Genomic DNA, 14,784 nt, shown 5'->3' on the forward strand with positions numbered 1-14,784 from the left:
CCAACTGGTCTTCCAGTGTCAGCCGTGAGTCCAGGAGGACCCCCAGATTGCGTACCCTCTCCGAGGGAGCCAAAATTTCGCCCCCTATAGTCAGCGACGTAATTGACCCCTTAATTGAAATCATAAAGCGGATCATCATGTGACTGACCAATTTTGTGGCCTTTTTTGTGGTGGTTGTTAAGGAACATCCAGGTCATTAAGAGAACCGTTCTCTATGGTGCATTTTTTCCCCCAGAAACCAGAAGTAAGTGGCAATTTCTGGAAGAAATATAAATCGTGGATATGTGCTGCAAAAGGCTGCAAATGTGGGCTGGTTACCAAAATGCTGTCACATTACCGCAAGGGGAAGGTGGATGCTGGAACTTCGAATGGAATTAATTGTAAGTCCATTTTGGAGTGTCTGTTGTATCTTCAAATGGTTATCAACTGACTGATTTTAAGTTGAGGACCACCTAGTTGTTAAAGCTGATAAGTGCTGTTTTACCAAGTGTATCATTTACTAGAGTAGGATAAATTTTCATCAGAATGAAAAATGAAAAAAATAAAACTTTTAAACCTAGGGTAATATGTCTATTCTTATGGTATACACAGTTTTTATTTGGATATGATATGCTACTGGTAAACTTGGAGTTTGACTTTATTTCTAGTTGAGGGAAATCACTGAATTCTTTTAGAATTTCATAAGAATAAAAATTAGGAACTGGGACCTACTTGTAGCCTTAGATGCATCAGAAGGGAAGAAATTCTGGACCTATTAGTAAAAAGAAGAAAAGAAAAGAAAAATCATGACATTAATAATAGTGTGTTAGCATTAAAATGTTAAAACTGATCTCTACCCTGCCTGTTAATTTATGGTTCTGTCTCTCTTCTTTCCTGTCCCTCTTTTCCTATTCCATATCCTGGTTTTTATTGCTACAAGCAAATAGCAGTTACTATGCAATTGTTAAGAGAACTGCAGACATTCTGTCCAAGTGTGATCTTTATAATCTAGAAAAAAAGCTAAATAATCCATGTGACAGTACTGAATAGTCGGCTTCAATTTTATATCCTTGATAATATGGTTTCATGATACTTGGAACAAATCCTTATTTGCAATAGGTTTTAGTTTATTTATTTAGCAAAATAATATAGCCACTATCTCATAAAAGGTGTTTCTGAGTGGCATACAAGAGTTAAATAAAAAATAATAATGTTTTAAAACAGGATTGTTAAAAATACAAACCACCAGGCACAGGAGAGATTATATATTAACAACGATGAAGCCATTTTACAATGTCACTTGTCCAGATGCCAAAATGTTGTTTATCAATATTTCCGTAAGCTTATTGCTTGGGTTCACAGAGCACCCTGTGCTTGCCAAAAGTTTATTTAATGAAGGATTACTATTTTTTTTTAAAAAAACCATGTCAAACCAATTTGTTATTTGGTACAGTGCTTTGATCTCGGATTCATTATAGCTTACAATGCTTTTCTTACTCTTTTAAAAATAGCATCCCAAATATATTTATAGAAATATTGGCATGGTCTACTCATAAAAATAAACTCAAGGTTAAGTTTGGCATTCTGTGTCATAAGCAACCAAGCAGATGTGTTTAGAAAATATACAAACATGGACAGAAAGGTAGCAATCCTGTTCCTAATAGCAAGTATCACTCTTGCTCTCAGAATCTCCAATATCCAAACCCCGCTCACAATACGGTAACAGCTGAGTCTTATTTCTGCAAAGAGATAATATTGTTCTTCTGGCAAAGAGATATTGCTGATATCTCTGTCATCAAGAAATTAGGAGGGTAGGTAGCAGACTGCCAGTACCATGTCCCTCAGCATCTGTTTCTTAATTTACTTTGCGTAACAATAAGGCCCAACTTGTAATTTTCCACTCCCTTTTCTTTTAAATGTGTCTTTCACTTGCTGTCTGCCACCTGCTTTGAGCTTTTCCTCTGCAGTTGGGTTTATGTGGCATTATAATAGTAGTTTTAACCATTTAGTCATGTCAGACTCTTGGCAACTTCATAGGCAAGTGCTCTCCATGCTACACTGTCAAGCACAGCTTCTTCCAGTTGTTGGATGTTCAGCTTTGTATCAGCTTTGATGTTATCAAGCCAACATGTTCTTTGCTTGCCCCTTCTTCTTGATCCACTCACCATTTGTAGCATCATTGACTTCTCCAATGAATTTGCATGCGTGCCATGGCCAAAGTAAATCAAATGTAGCCTTGTGATTTTGGCTTCTAATGATGTTTCTAGTTTTATATGATTCAGCAGTTTTCTGATGGTTACTCTGGCTATCCATGGTATATGTGACATTATACTAAGTCATAATATCCTATGTTTGGTTTTGGATGAGCATATTCTGTGAATTCAGCCACTTTGCTTTCTAAACCATGGTTTATCATTAATGTGTATGAATGCTAATTCAACAAACCATTGTTAAATTAAAATCTGACTTTTATGTGAATTAGTATTATGTTCCATTTTTTATTCATTTTGACTTTTGGGCTTTGAGACTTCAGGTTGCCTAACACAACCATGCCCTCATAGTTTCTATTTAATATCTATCCTTCATCAGTCTTAATCAGGGCAAATCTGTTCATCTATTGCAGCCTTGCTTATAAATAAGGTGACATTTTATTATGAATTTTGAACTCATATTTTTGAATTTATATTCTGAGTTATTAGTAAATTGTGACATGACCTAGCTTTGCATTCTATATAAATACATACCGTTTTGCTGAGCTACTGAAGAGATAAAAACTTGTGTATCTTTTTTCTACAAATCTCAAATGAACACCCAGAAAAATAAAGCAACAATTAACAAAAAACTCTTCCAAGTAAGAGGTCAGAGTCATGGCTCTCTGTCTTCATGATTGCCTTATGAGATGTGTTAAATAGGTAGAAGTAGAATGGAGTCACATATTTTACACCATGTCTTTCTGAGTAAGCCACAGTTGGTTGACTTGTGAATAGTGCTAAACCATAAACCAAACACAGTGAACCATAATCATTGGAGTCACAAAATATGCTAAGCCACACTAAACAAACCACAATGCAATTTGTAAATTCAACAGTTTAATTTCATGCCAGATTATTTTCAAATATAATCTGACACTTTGGCAAGTACACAGCACTGGCCCTCATGCCTGTGAACAAGAGTTTTAAAAAGACAAGAAAAGCCCAACAATTCAGCAACAACAACAGATGACCGTGACTATGAACCAAATCCTAAAATGAAGGAAAGTTAAGCTAAAAGCTCCAAAATGTGTAACTTTTCCTCATAGAGATTAATAGTCACATTTGACAATCAGCCAGGGAAATCCACTGATACGTGACTTACTTCACATTTTCCACTAAAGTTAAACCATAATGGGATGTGTGAATTCAGCCATATAATGTTATTGGCCCAAGGCATAAAGGTATGATCCAAATGTACTTTAAATGAAAGTTTTGCCACAGTCATGAGATTTCACAACAGGGGGCAGGAAAAGTATATCTAAGAAAATCATGTGAGTTCTACTTTACCTCAAGTACTCTGTAGGCAAACTTTTTCATGATAGTATTTAAATATTTGTTTACTTCATTATTTAACCTGAGAGTCTACAAAAAAGTATTTGAAAAGCCTGACAAATTATTTTAAAAAGTTATTAAGATTTAATTGAAAGAATCTGAACCAAACAACCACCAATAGTATTTGTATATTGTATAATAGTTTGTAGTAGAACAAAGCAAAGAAAACTTTATTACCGAACAAACTGTGATAATATACATACTTTATGTACTTTGTTAGCTCAATAAAGAAGTTAATATAATAAGTCAATATCAAGTTCTGTGTATTCAAAGTACACTGAATAGCTCTGTAAATAAAGAAATGGAGAAATATAATACCTATTACAGGACAATGCATCTTTGCTGAAAACCATAATGCCTGTGCCAAAAGCTCCTGTCATGTTTTTGCTTCATTATTTGAATTTATTCCTGAACCAAATAACATGTTATTGTAAAATAAATGATCAGCATGACTTAACGTATATCAAACTTGGTTATTATGCTGCTAAAATACTTCTTGTAGAGTAATGGTCCCTGACCCTAGGTCTGTGGACTGATAACGTTCTCTATGGACTGTTGGGAACTGGGCCATGCAAGGGATGAGCGAGCGTGCGAAGCTCCATTTGCACAAGCAGTGGGGGGCATGCGCAACCATCCCCTCCCCCCCCCCCCGCTGCTTCATGGAGCCAGAAAGGTTGGGAACTGCTGTTCTAGAGGAGAAGTAATAAGGAATGGATGCAATCTTGGGGGGGGGGGGGGAGAATCAGTTTTACTAGGCTGCTATTATCTGAGTTATAAAAATCCTAATGGAGCTAAGGAAATCATGTAACATGAGTTGCTGCCATCTAATGGTTGCCAGAATGTTTGCAACCCAGATATGACAGCTTTAGTTCACACAATGATAAAACTAAATAACTTAGATCTTGGGAGTCCTACCTAATCCACTGATTTCTATGCATTTTTAAGTAAAATAACATTTTCATTCTTCTGAAGTTTTTAAAAGCTTGTTCTGTATCCTAAGATGTGTGTTTTGTACATTTTTTAAAATGAATAATTATGAACATTATAAAAACTTATCAATAAATCATATAAAATACTATTTGGAATATATACACTAATAAACATTAAAATACACCTTAAACTTCCAATTAAGGTTAATTGGGAAGGACAACCACTCAAGCTTCCCACAACACACAAAGTATCTCCCAATGGTTAGGGACTATGTTGGAGTGGGATTATAATGGCAGGTTTTATATTCTAGTCATCCAGTCGTCATGGCTTTAGCATGTAAAATGCTAAAATTTTTAAGTTTTTCAAAACCAATAGCATTTGGTGACTCAAATAAATCTGAATGGAGTAAACCAAAGTTAAAGTCCTAGGCTGGGTTTATTGATTGCACTAAGTCCTTGTTAGGATTTGGTTTAATGCATTGTTTGAATCAAGCCATTGAAGTTTTTAACCCATGATGTATGGCTTTGTGTGTTATGTGAACCCAACTAACTGTGGCTTATTTCAACATAGAAAAATAAAACATAGCTTATTGCAATAGGTCAGGGGTGTCAAACTGCCGGCCCACAGGCCGGATGCGTCATGCCAAAACCGCGCCCATCCCATTGCCGGCAATGGGAAAAAAGTCTCGATATGTTGCAACACATCACGTGATGTAGCGAGTTTGACACCCGTGCAATAGGTGAACAAGTCCTAAGTTTTTAATATCTGTCATAAAGTTTACATAAGAAACAGGATCTTAAAAAATAATTGAAAAAGTAATATCACATTTACATTGCAATCTTATGTGCATTTATATATTTTGCAATAAATTGTTAACTATGAAGTTAAAACTCTATGCAGTTAATACTGTACGACTTAGTATGTGCTTTTTATTTTTATTCAAATAAAGATTAATGAACAGCAAATTCCATATTAAAGTATTAAGAATAATTTGGAAGATCTAAAACTCTAGACAAAAAAGAATGACTTGGTTCTGAAAAAGTATCCAACTTGATGCCAAGCAAAATTCCCTAGATAGAATATATCAACCTTTGGTATCTATCCCAAAGCCTTTTCTTTAGTTATCCTCCATCTCATCTTCAGGAGACTGGGTAGGGAAGAGAATCTAAACAGTAATCACCAGAGAAAATCTTGAAGTCTATGCCTACTATCATGCTTGTTTCAACACAAAAACATTTAATCATGTATAATTATTTTGTGTCTGTTATTCTAACAAGCTTAATATTGTCTGGAACTTCCACTTCTGTCTTACTGATACTTTGAGGGAATTGTTTTGGCTCATCTTTAAAGACTTTACAAAGACACATTGACCAAGATGTAATATATTGTGATTTGTAAAAACCACCCTTTCTTATTCTAGCCCTCTAGAATAAGAATATTAGTGGATTGTACAGTAGGCAGAAGGTCTGGAAGTTAGATATTGGAGCAGATAGCATTAACTTTTCCCATCTTTACTGTATTAGAATTGAATCATTTTAACTCCCTGGACTCTTCCTTTATATATTTTTTTCAAGATCATACATGCTCCACATAAGAGGCCTTTTCCACTGCTCAGGTTGATGTATTATTTGTCAGGGTGATAGTTGGAAGATATTATTTCCAATAAGAAAATTGTGCCTACATTTGTTCAAATGTAGAGATCAAATCTGTATCACATGTCTTCCCAGTGTGCATAACCCTCTTAAAAGAAGAAAAATCAGTGATAAACTAATATGACAAGAAACCAAAAAATAGGGTTTTGCCCTGTAGCGCACAGCCGATGAATTGCAGAGCTCCACACCCCACGTCTGGTTTTGCCCTGCCAAAGGACCCTAAATGGGTCTAAAGTCGCCCCAGAGAGACGATGGAGGGCACCCCTGTAGATCATGGAAAGACGGCAGTCGATCTGTTTGATCTGGGGGAAGCCCTCCAACCCGACATGAGAAAGGCTAGCTGCACACCAGTGACTAGCCCAAGCTACCAGCAGCCAAAGTCCAAAAGCATTAACTAGAACAACCGTGAACAGTGTGCTTGGAACTGGGTGAGAATATTGATTTTCTCTCTTCTATTTTGTAACTGATTTCCTGGAAAAGATCCTCAAGAAGCAAAAAATCCTCCAAAAGTGAGAACGGAGGGGACCACATCCCCACCCTTCCATAGACAGAAGTAGCGACTTAATTTTTATGGGGGACAGAAATAAATTGAAATGAACTTAATAATACTATAGTCTGGATAAATCTGAAAATCATGAAAACTGTTAAGACTTTACATCTGAAAGAGCATTAATGAAATTACAAAAAATAACTTTTTGTTTTAAAAGTTGAATGGCTACTGACATCTAGTGGAGGATTAGAACATAGAACAACAGCTGCATTGACTCAGAAATTGGCAAGATGCCCAGAAGTAAAGAACAACTTGTTCCTTTGAACCTCAGTGGCTTTTCACCAAATAGAGAACAGCTGGGAACAGAGAAAGAAAACACACTGGGCTACCCACTACAGAGTGAGAACTATATTTGTTTTAAAAACTGCTGACCTTCTGGGATTATAAATACTTAACTAAGTTGTGATTTCTAAGCTCAAGAATTGTTTTCAGAGAAAGAAAAACCTTGACTTTTGGCTAATCTTCTAGGGGGGAATTTATTGGAAAGCTCCTAGGTGGTTAAACATTCTGGACTCTAAATCTGACTGGCTGATAATTGTAAGACCCCTGAATGGAAGAACTATTATAAAATACTGCTTTTAATGGTGCTTTGATAATTGGAAACACATTGGATTATAAAAACCATATATAAAGATAAGAACTATATAAGATTTGGTTGTTTGGACTTTAAGATTGGCTGGTTTGACAAGGCTAATTACAGAGACTATGGTACCAGTGAAAGACTATCTGGAGGGAGGAAACAAAATGGATGTTACATACCTATTAAAAAGTGGCAGGAAACCACACCTAATATATCCTTCTGAAAGCCCTAACCTGGAACATCAAAGATCTGTAGGAGCAATACTTCAAGACAAGGCAAATATTTTCCAGGAGGAAATGTATGCAATGCTGAGATTCAAATGACAATGGTTTCAAATCACGATGAGATTAAAAACAACTCTGATGACATAAATGAACACATTTTTAACTTAAATCTGTAACTAAAAAATTCTCAGAAAATGACAACAAAGAATAAATAAACCAGATAACAGAATATACACTAGAGGACAGGGACCCAAAGAGGGAGGCTACAAATGAAGAGAACTACAGTCTAATACAAACAAAAGAAAACTTGCAAGATTTTCCCACAACAATGGAAATGGAAAAGATATCTTATTTTTCAGACCTTCAAAATAAACTTGAAGATAGGAAAGAAGATCTAACAAAATGAATTATAGAGCACCCAGGAGAATTATTAGAGTTTGGGAGACAAAAAATGCACATTATACCTAACTTGTCTTTTCTATTCCCAACAACATTCACAAAAATACAGGAATAATTTCCTAGCAAGCTGAATACATTGACTTGGAAAACTATTTCGCAAAAGAAGAAGGCTAGAGTTAGATTCAAGAAATTTGATTCGACCTACCAGATGGAGTACTATATGATTAAACACTTGTTTTAATATGGTTAAAAGAATAGATAAATCATGGATTTAAAGGGGCCCTACAGTACGAGGGATAAGATATGTAAGTAGTATTCTTTATAATATATGAAATATAAAAATATTGGAATGGTGTATGTGAATGAAAAGTTTGGATATTTAAAGGTAATTAACATTGAAAAAATTATGACTGATAAGAATGGTTTGAATATAGAGGGGAAATTAAGCTTAAATAGGAATCTTGAAAAAAGGATATAAAGTGACTTAATACAATGACTTTTATGAATATAATTGAAACATAAGCGGATCAGAAAAGATGTTGTATGCTGATGTTACTGTTATTTGAACAAACACAAGAAAAATATTTATATTCAACTGTGTATATATTGAAAGTATTAAGAACTATATTTGCTTAATGTTGATAAAAGGGGAATACTATTGGAAGAAGAGAAGATCAAAGAAATATATCATCAATTAATAGATTGATTATGGAATTATAGAAATTATTGTTTTTCAAATATATGAACCCATACAACACACTGTTTACTAAGCACTAAATATTGTTATTGTAAAAAATTAATAAAATATATTAAAAAAACACCAAAATTTAATGTCATACAATTATAAAAATTAAAGGATTATCAGTTTTATGTTCTTGAGACTAGTATCCATACTTTGAGGAAGGCTACAACTATAGTTTATTTAGCAACAAAGGAAAACATTTTAATAATGCTATCTAGAAAGTATAAACATATTATTTAAAGTCAGAGGAAAAAATTAAAACAACATTCATTTGCCCTGTAATATTGTGTAAGACCTACCCCAAAAATAAGCTCTAGCTTGACTTTTAGGGGTGGGCCTAATATAAGCCCTACCTCAAAAATAAGTCCTAGTTTCGGGGTGAGGTGCACACCTAAAAATCAAGCTGGGGTGGGGGTAGAGCTGCTCCACATGCCCTGCAACCAGGCCTCCCATGAATCGACACCTGCCTCACTGGCCCATGTCTTCTGCAACCGCTCGCCACCACTCGTGCGGGTCGCCCCCGGCCTCCATTTCACCATCAGAGGCCTTTCTGGAAGGCCTCTGATGGCGAAAGGGAGGCCAGAGGGGGCGCCACGCATGTCAATCCGGAGCTCGATTCTCAGCTGCAGAGGCATTTCCTGAAGGCCTCTGATGGTGAAGTGGAGGCCGGGGGTGACGCACACAAGCGGCGGCAACCGGACACAGAAGTGGACCGGCTGGGCGGCGCTATCGGTGCAGCCGCCACCAGGTAAGACCATGGAAAACACACCCCGAAAATAGGACCTGGTGCCTCTTTTGAAGGCAAAAAAAAAAAAAAAGGCCGGGTTTTATTTTGGAGGAAACACAGTAACAGATTTTATATTTTCTTGTAATATTTTGAAATATTGATCAACTCTATCTTCTTTTATTAGTTCCTGTGAGCTGATGCAGGGTGTATGATAATCAGTTTTGTCTTTTATTTGGTCCAATACAGTAGTCCTCAACTTATGACCGGTCACTTAGCAACTGGTCAAAGTTGTAACAGACCTTCTCAGGGGTACTTATGACCAGGTTCTGAAGTTCCAATGGCCACCACCCATGGTCAGATGACCACTTTGGGGGCACTCAGCAATCAGCTCACATTTACAATTGTTTGCAGCATATCACAGTTACATGACTGCATTTTATGTTTTTGCCAAAACTGGCATTCACTTCCAGATTTCAGCAAAACTAGCCGATAGCAAACAGTTGGTTCACTTAATGATCATTGTAGTTGCTTTATGACCGCAGCATGCACTTAACAAAATCCACAAAAAAGGTCATAAAATCGGGATAACCAGATAGGTGACCCCATTTATCAGTAGTCCCCAAACTTTCTGGCTCTGCTGACTGGCAGCAGTGGTGGGGGGTGGAAGGGTTGGTTTTGCACATATGTCTGCCACTTGCATAGCCCAGTTCCCAACAGGCCACAGACCGGAGGATGGGGACCCCTGCCCCTTATAACCATCATGGGCGGTTTCCATGAGGGTTGTAAGTCAAGGATTACCTGTATTTGGAATCAGAATTCCTAGATACAGGTAGTCCTCAATTTGCATCATTTGTTCAGCTGAAGTTATAATGGCACTAAAAAAAGTGATTTACGACTGGTCCTTGCACTTATGGTTGTTGCAGCATCCCCCACGGTCATGTGATCAGAATTTGGGTACTTGTCAACTGGCACGTATTCACCACCATTACGGCATCCTGGGATTATGTGATCACTATTTGCAACCCTCCCAGCGACTTCTGACAAGCAAAGTCAATAGAAGCCAGATTCACTTAACTATAGCATGATTCGCTTAATGACTGCAGTTTTTTGCTTAACTGTTATGTATTGAAATATAGAAAGTAGTGTTAAGCCTTGTAAAGTGAAACTGACTGTTAACTCCAACTGTTTTGGAGGGAAACTTTGAACATATATATTCGGGCGGGCTTTCCAAGTTTTGGGATTGGTTAAGGCCCTGTGGGGCTCAGAATATAAATTACAGGAAATTGCCTGCAGTTCCAGTTCGAGTCATTAAATGATGTAGTAACTATGCTGGTCTGCTCCTTGCCTACTGAAGCCCACTACACTATAACAACCATGGTAAAAAAGATCAAAAAATTAAAAGTAGGGGAGGACCTAAGATGGCAACAGGGCTACAATCCTTATAAGGAGCTCCTTCTAAAAACCTTTCATTTAACCTGCATCTTAATTCACGGCTTATTTTCAGATTATTTAATTTCTCTTAACTATCTTTTATAATTTTACTTAAAAAATATTGCTATTATTGAATTAGCCTTTACAGAAAGTGCATTTGCACTGTGGTCTTGGGAAAAGATAGCAGATATCTTCTACAATACATTCCTCGTCTAAACCTCTGAAACAACAGAAAGTTGACAGCAGGTAATGCCCCCTCTCTTCATCTATCCAATAGATATGACCCCTTAGTGTGGGGATTTACAGGCTGAGATCCGAGAGTCAGCAACTTTTAAAGCTTTCCTCCTCTCGGATAGAGAATGCTCCCTTCCCCCCCACAGGCTGTTGCTGTTTGCTCTGCCACAGGAAGGATATGAGGACTGTGCTTTCAGTCTTCCTCTTACTGACTATATGTTAAAAATAAAGTAGATTTTGTAAAATAATCCTTTGGAAAATTGAGAGTCAATCAAATAAAATAGCTTGCTCTACCAAAGCAAAAGGTTTGTGTCTAAATTGTGCCCTGCAAACCGTGGCAGAGGACAAGGAAACAATTCACCCCCGAATTCAGCCTTCTAAGGCAAAGTGATAGCAACAAACAAAAGGGATAAGTAAACAAGAAGTTTGTAAAAGGCAAATGTATCCTACAAACTAGTAAGGTAAGTCTGCAAATCCTAAGCAATAGAGTAAACATAGGCAGATGTGGGTCTAAAAAAGCCATCACCAAATCCTTAAGCCAGCCACTACATTGTGAAACATAACTGACAGACTTACGAAAGGTAGAATGGCTTCCTCTTAGAGGCAGTTACAGTCAAGTCCTTAACAGTCTGTAGTCCGCAGCATGATCTTTAAAATGAAACCTTCCCAACTCATGCTTTCCATTCTGAGCAAGTCAGTCCATTTTTAATTCAGTGCAGCCATAAAGGTACTGTCACTTTAGCACACACTCAGACAACTTCAAGGACACCTTATCAACAGAGCCTCTGCAACGGAAAGGTTTAAATAAACAACCTATCCAACTGCAGTAACACAGCTGTCTAATGAACCAGTACAAGAAAGTCTAATTAACTCTTTCAGTGCCTTGTCAGAACACATCAGGCTGACATCATTACAAGACTGGACGACCTGCGAGAATCCTTAATGACAGCCTAAAAATAGCCAAACCACTAATAAATTTAGATCTATTAACTACTCAGGATAATAAATTTCACCTTAAGAAACAATATGATTGTGCTTCTGAGGAGGAACAATTTAACTCCACCCTGACAGCTGCTTTGAAGAATTCAGATTCACAAAAATCCATGCAGAGCTTGACATTGACAATGTAAGACTTCTCTCTTTTTAATTTATGCTCCAACAATCCTCTGAAACAACAAGAATCTTCAAAAGTATTTTTTTATAGTTTCTCAGGCTGATGAGCAGTCAGTCTCCTGATCATTCTAATCCTCGGAATTCTGAATTTTCAGAAGCTATGCTTATTGGTGGAACTCATCAGGTCCATAAAGTGGGCATTGATAGGTCAGAACTCATAATGCAGAAGACATGACAGCATGCAGGCCAGTACAAGATCCTATACTTTAACATTTTTAACATGGAATCTTGCTTCTGGTAATAGAGGCTCCAATTTTTCTGCCTCCTGTATGGCAAATATATACCATATATTCTTCTGGTACAAGAAACATGGACAGTTGATGACCTTTTACCTAATGGGTATCACTCATATAAAATTGAGGCAACTCAAGGCCAGGGGCCAGAGTGGCTAAAAGGCAATTTGGGTATCTTCATTCCTACCTCTTTAACAGTAGTAGCTACAACCATCCCTGTTTTAAAGCAAATGACTATCACCCTATTTCTCAGTTTGGTACCAGCTCATTGTTAATATTAGTTAATATTTATTTTCCACCATTGCAAAGAAAAACTACAATCAATATAGTATGAAAGTGGGAAGAGTATGTTGGCAATCTTCTTTGGATTACCCAAATGCTATGGTACAACTGGAGTGTGACTTTAATGCTACAATGGGCCCTGATAATCATACACTTTATACTAAACTCTACCAGTACTCACCAACTTAGAACTTCAGCTTAGCCTGCATCTCTTTTCGGCATCTCTCTAAAGATAAAAGATCAAATTATGATGGATTCTGCTTTGCAAGAATGGTAAACAGGCTTAATCTATTTATACTAAATGGTTCTTTCGTAGATTACCCAGATAAACTTACATTTGTGCCAGGCATCAGAACAAGTACAATAGACAACATGCTGATTACAGTGAACTTTCTATTCTATGTGGACAATTTCAAAGTACTTCCTCATCTAGATACCAATCATTTTTCACTTTGCCTGAATTTGAAGCCTCCCACTCAGCAGATGTACCTAGAGACCTGTTTCACTCCTTCAACTTCTCCAGTAGGTCAACCAAGATGTGCCAAATTGACCTCTCAGTTTAAGCAAAAGATAGAGGTCATTGGCAGAGAACAATCTACAAAACTCTCAATTGACCGTCATGTCACCCAATCTCACTCAAGAACGTTTGCCTATATGCATAACTCTAATAGCTACAAAAGCTGCAACTTTTATTGGCTTGTGGCACAAAATTCTCAAATAAGTGGTGTCTAAGCCTTTATAAATTATCTTTATAAATCTGAGATGGAGACAGTAATGCAATGACCTTTGAACATCTTCTCACCCCTAAAAAACAATACAAGCAACTTAGAGTCCTTTACAAAGAAGAAAGATATAAAGACCAGCAGGAAATAACTTATTGAAGCAGCAAAGAAAAAGAACTTTACTCTTTTCTGGCATCTAATATTTTACCAGATTTCCAAAGCTTCTATTCCATTAGAATCTCATATACCTCTGGAGACTTCCGGTTAGGCATCGCGGCATGATGGCTGCAGGAAGACGAGGCTCCGCCTTCCGCATTTGATTTTGCTCCACTGTGAACCCTAAAAGATTACCCCAGAGAGGTGATGGAAAAGGAGGGGACCCTCGTTGATCGCGAAGGGGTAGCAGCCCTTCCATTATCATCCGTTCGATCAGCTCTTCCTCCTTATCCTCAAATGTGTTCTGAGATCTTGACAAGTAAGATATCTTTTCCATTTCCGGTGTTACCACTGCATCTTCTAATTTTTCATTTGTCTGTATCTGTCTGTTAGTTCCTTTCTTTAGGTCCTCCATCTTTGGATCCGTTTCTTCTAATTTACCTTCTGTTTTTTGGCTTACTAGTTCCTTCTTTGTAGTCATTGTCTGGATTTGTAAGTTTAGATTAGAAAACTGTTATTTTATTTCATTTGCATTATTTTTAGTCTCATCATGAAATAAAACAATTTTCTGTTGGATTGATTTCAACATAGAAAGAATTTCTTTCTGAGATTAACATTTTCTTGTTGGTATATCAAGCTGGGAGCTTTGGAGACAGGTGTTAAAGATGATTTTTTACCATTTAAGACTAAGTGTGGAACATACTTATATACTGGAACCTCACTCTGACTTTTCAATAATGAATCAAGTTGTGGAACAAGGAATAACAGAAGAGGAATTGAGTAATCTTGAACAGGTTTTTATATATCAAGACATGCAATTTAAAGAGACAGAGACATTATGTTTACAACCTAATTGGGAATACATACTGGGAGAAAATGTGGAAGATCAACAACTAATTGTATTTGACTCATCTCAATTGTTAAAAACAACAAAGATTGACATTCAGACACAATCCTTTAGGAAATATAACAAAATGGCTAATAATTTATTCATAACATCGAGTAAATCATATAATATTCAGATGATACTGGTAGAAAGGGAAGAAAATTTTGTTCAGTTTGAATCGATTAGAAAGTTCTGTGATCAAATATTGAGGTTTGATAACCGAAAGGCTTTAATATGGGGATTAATTTGGCATAGAAAGAAAGCCAGAGTCAGGTATAAATGTGACATTAAATGTCATCT

At 36.7% G+C, this 14,784-nt stretch overlaps 1 protein-coding gene across 1 annotated transcript in view; it reads right to left on the reverse strand.

Moving 5' to 3' along the window:
- The window catches only part of ST3GAL6 (ST3 beta-galactoside alpha-2,3-sialyltransferase 6), a gene marked incomplete in the record, with an annotated part of 48,028 nt that extends 36,347 nt beyond the window's left edge, over positions 1 to 11,681 (reverse strand). The window contains 2 exon segments of the mRNA XM_015820814.1: positions 712 to 751; positions 11,609 to 11,681. Of these exon segments, the coding sequence (XP_015676300.1) occupies positions 712 to 729 (18 nt within the window).
- Positions 11,682 to 14,784: the final 3,103 nt, after the last annotated feature.

The sequence above is a fragment of the Protobothrops mucrosquamatus genome, unplaced genomic scaffold (assembly GCF_001527695.2).
Source record: "Protobothrops mucrosquamatus isolate PMUCROS unplaced genomic scaffold, P.Mucros_1.0 scaffold1186, whole genome shotgun sequence".
NCBI lineage: Eukaryota > Metazoa > Chordata > Lepidosauria > Squamata > Viperidae > Protobothrops > Protobothrops mucrosquamatus.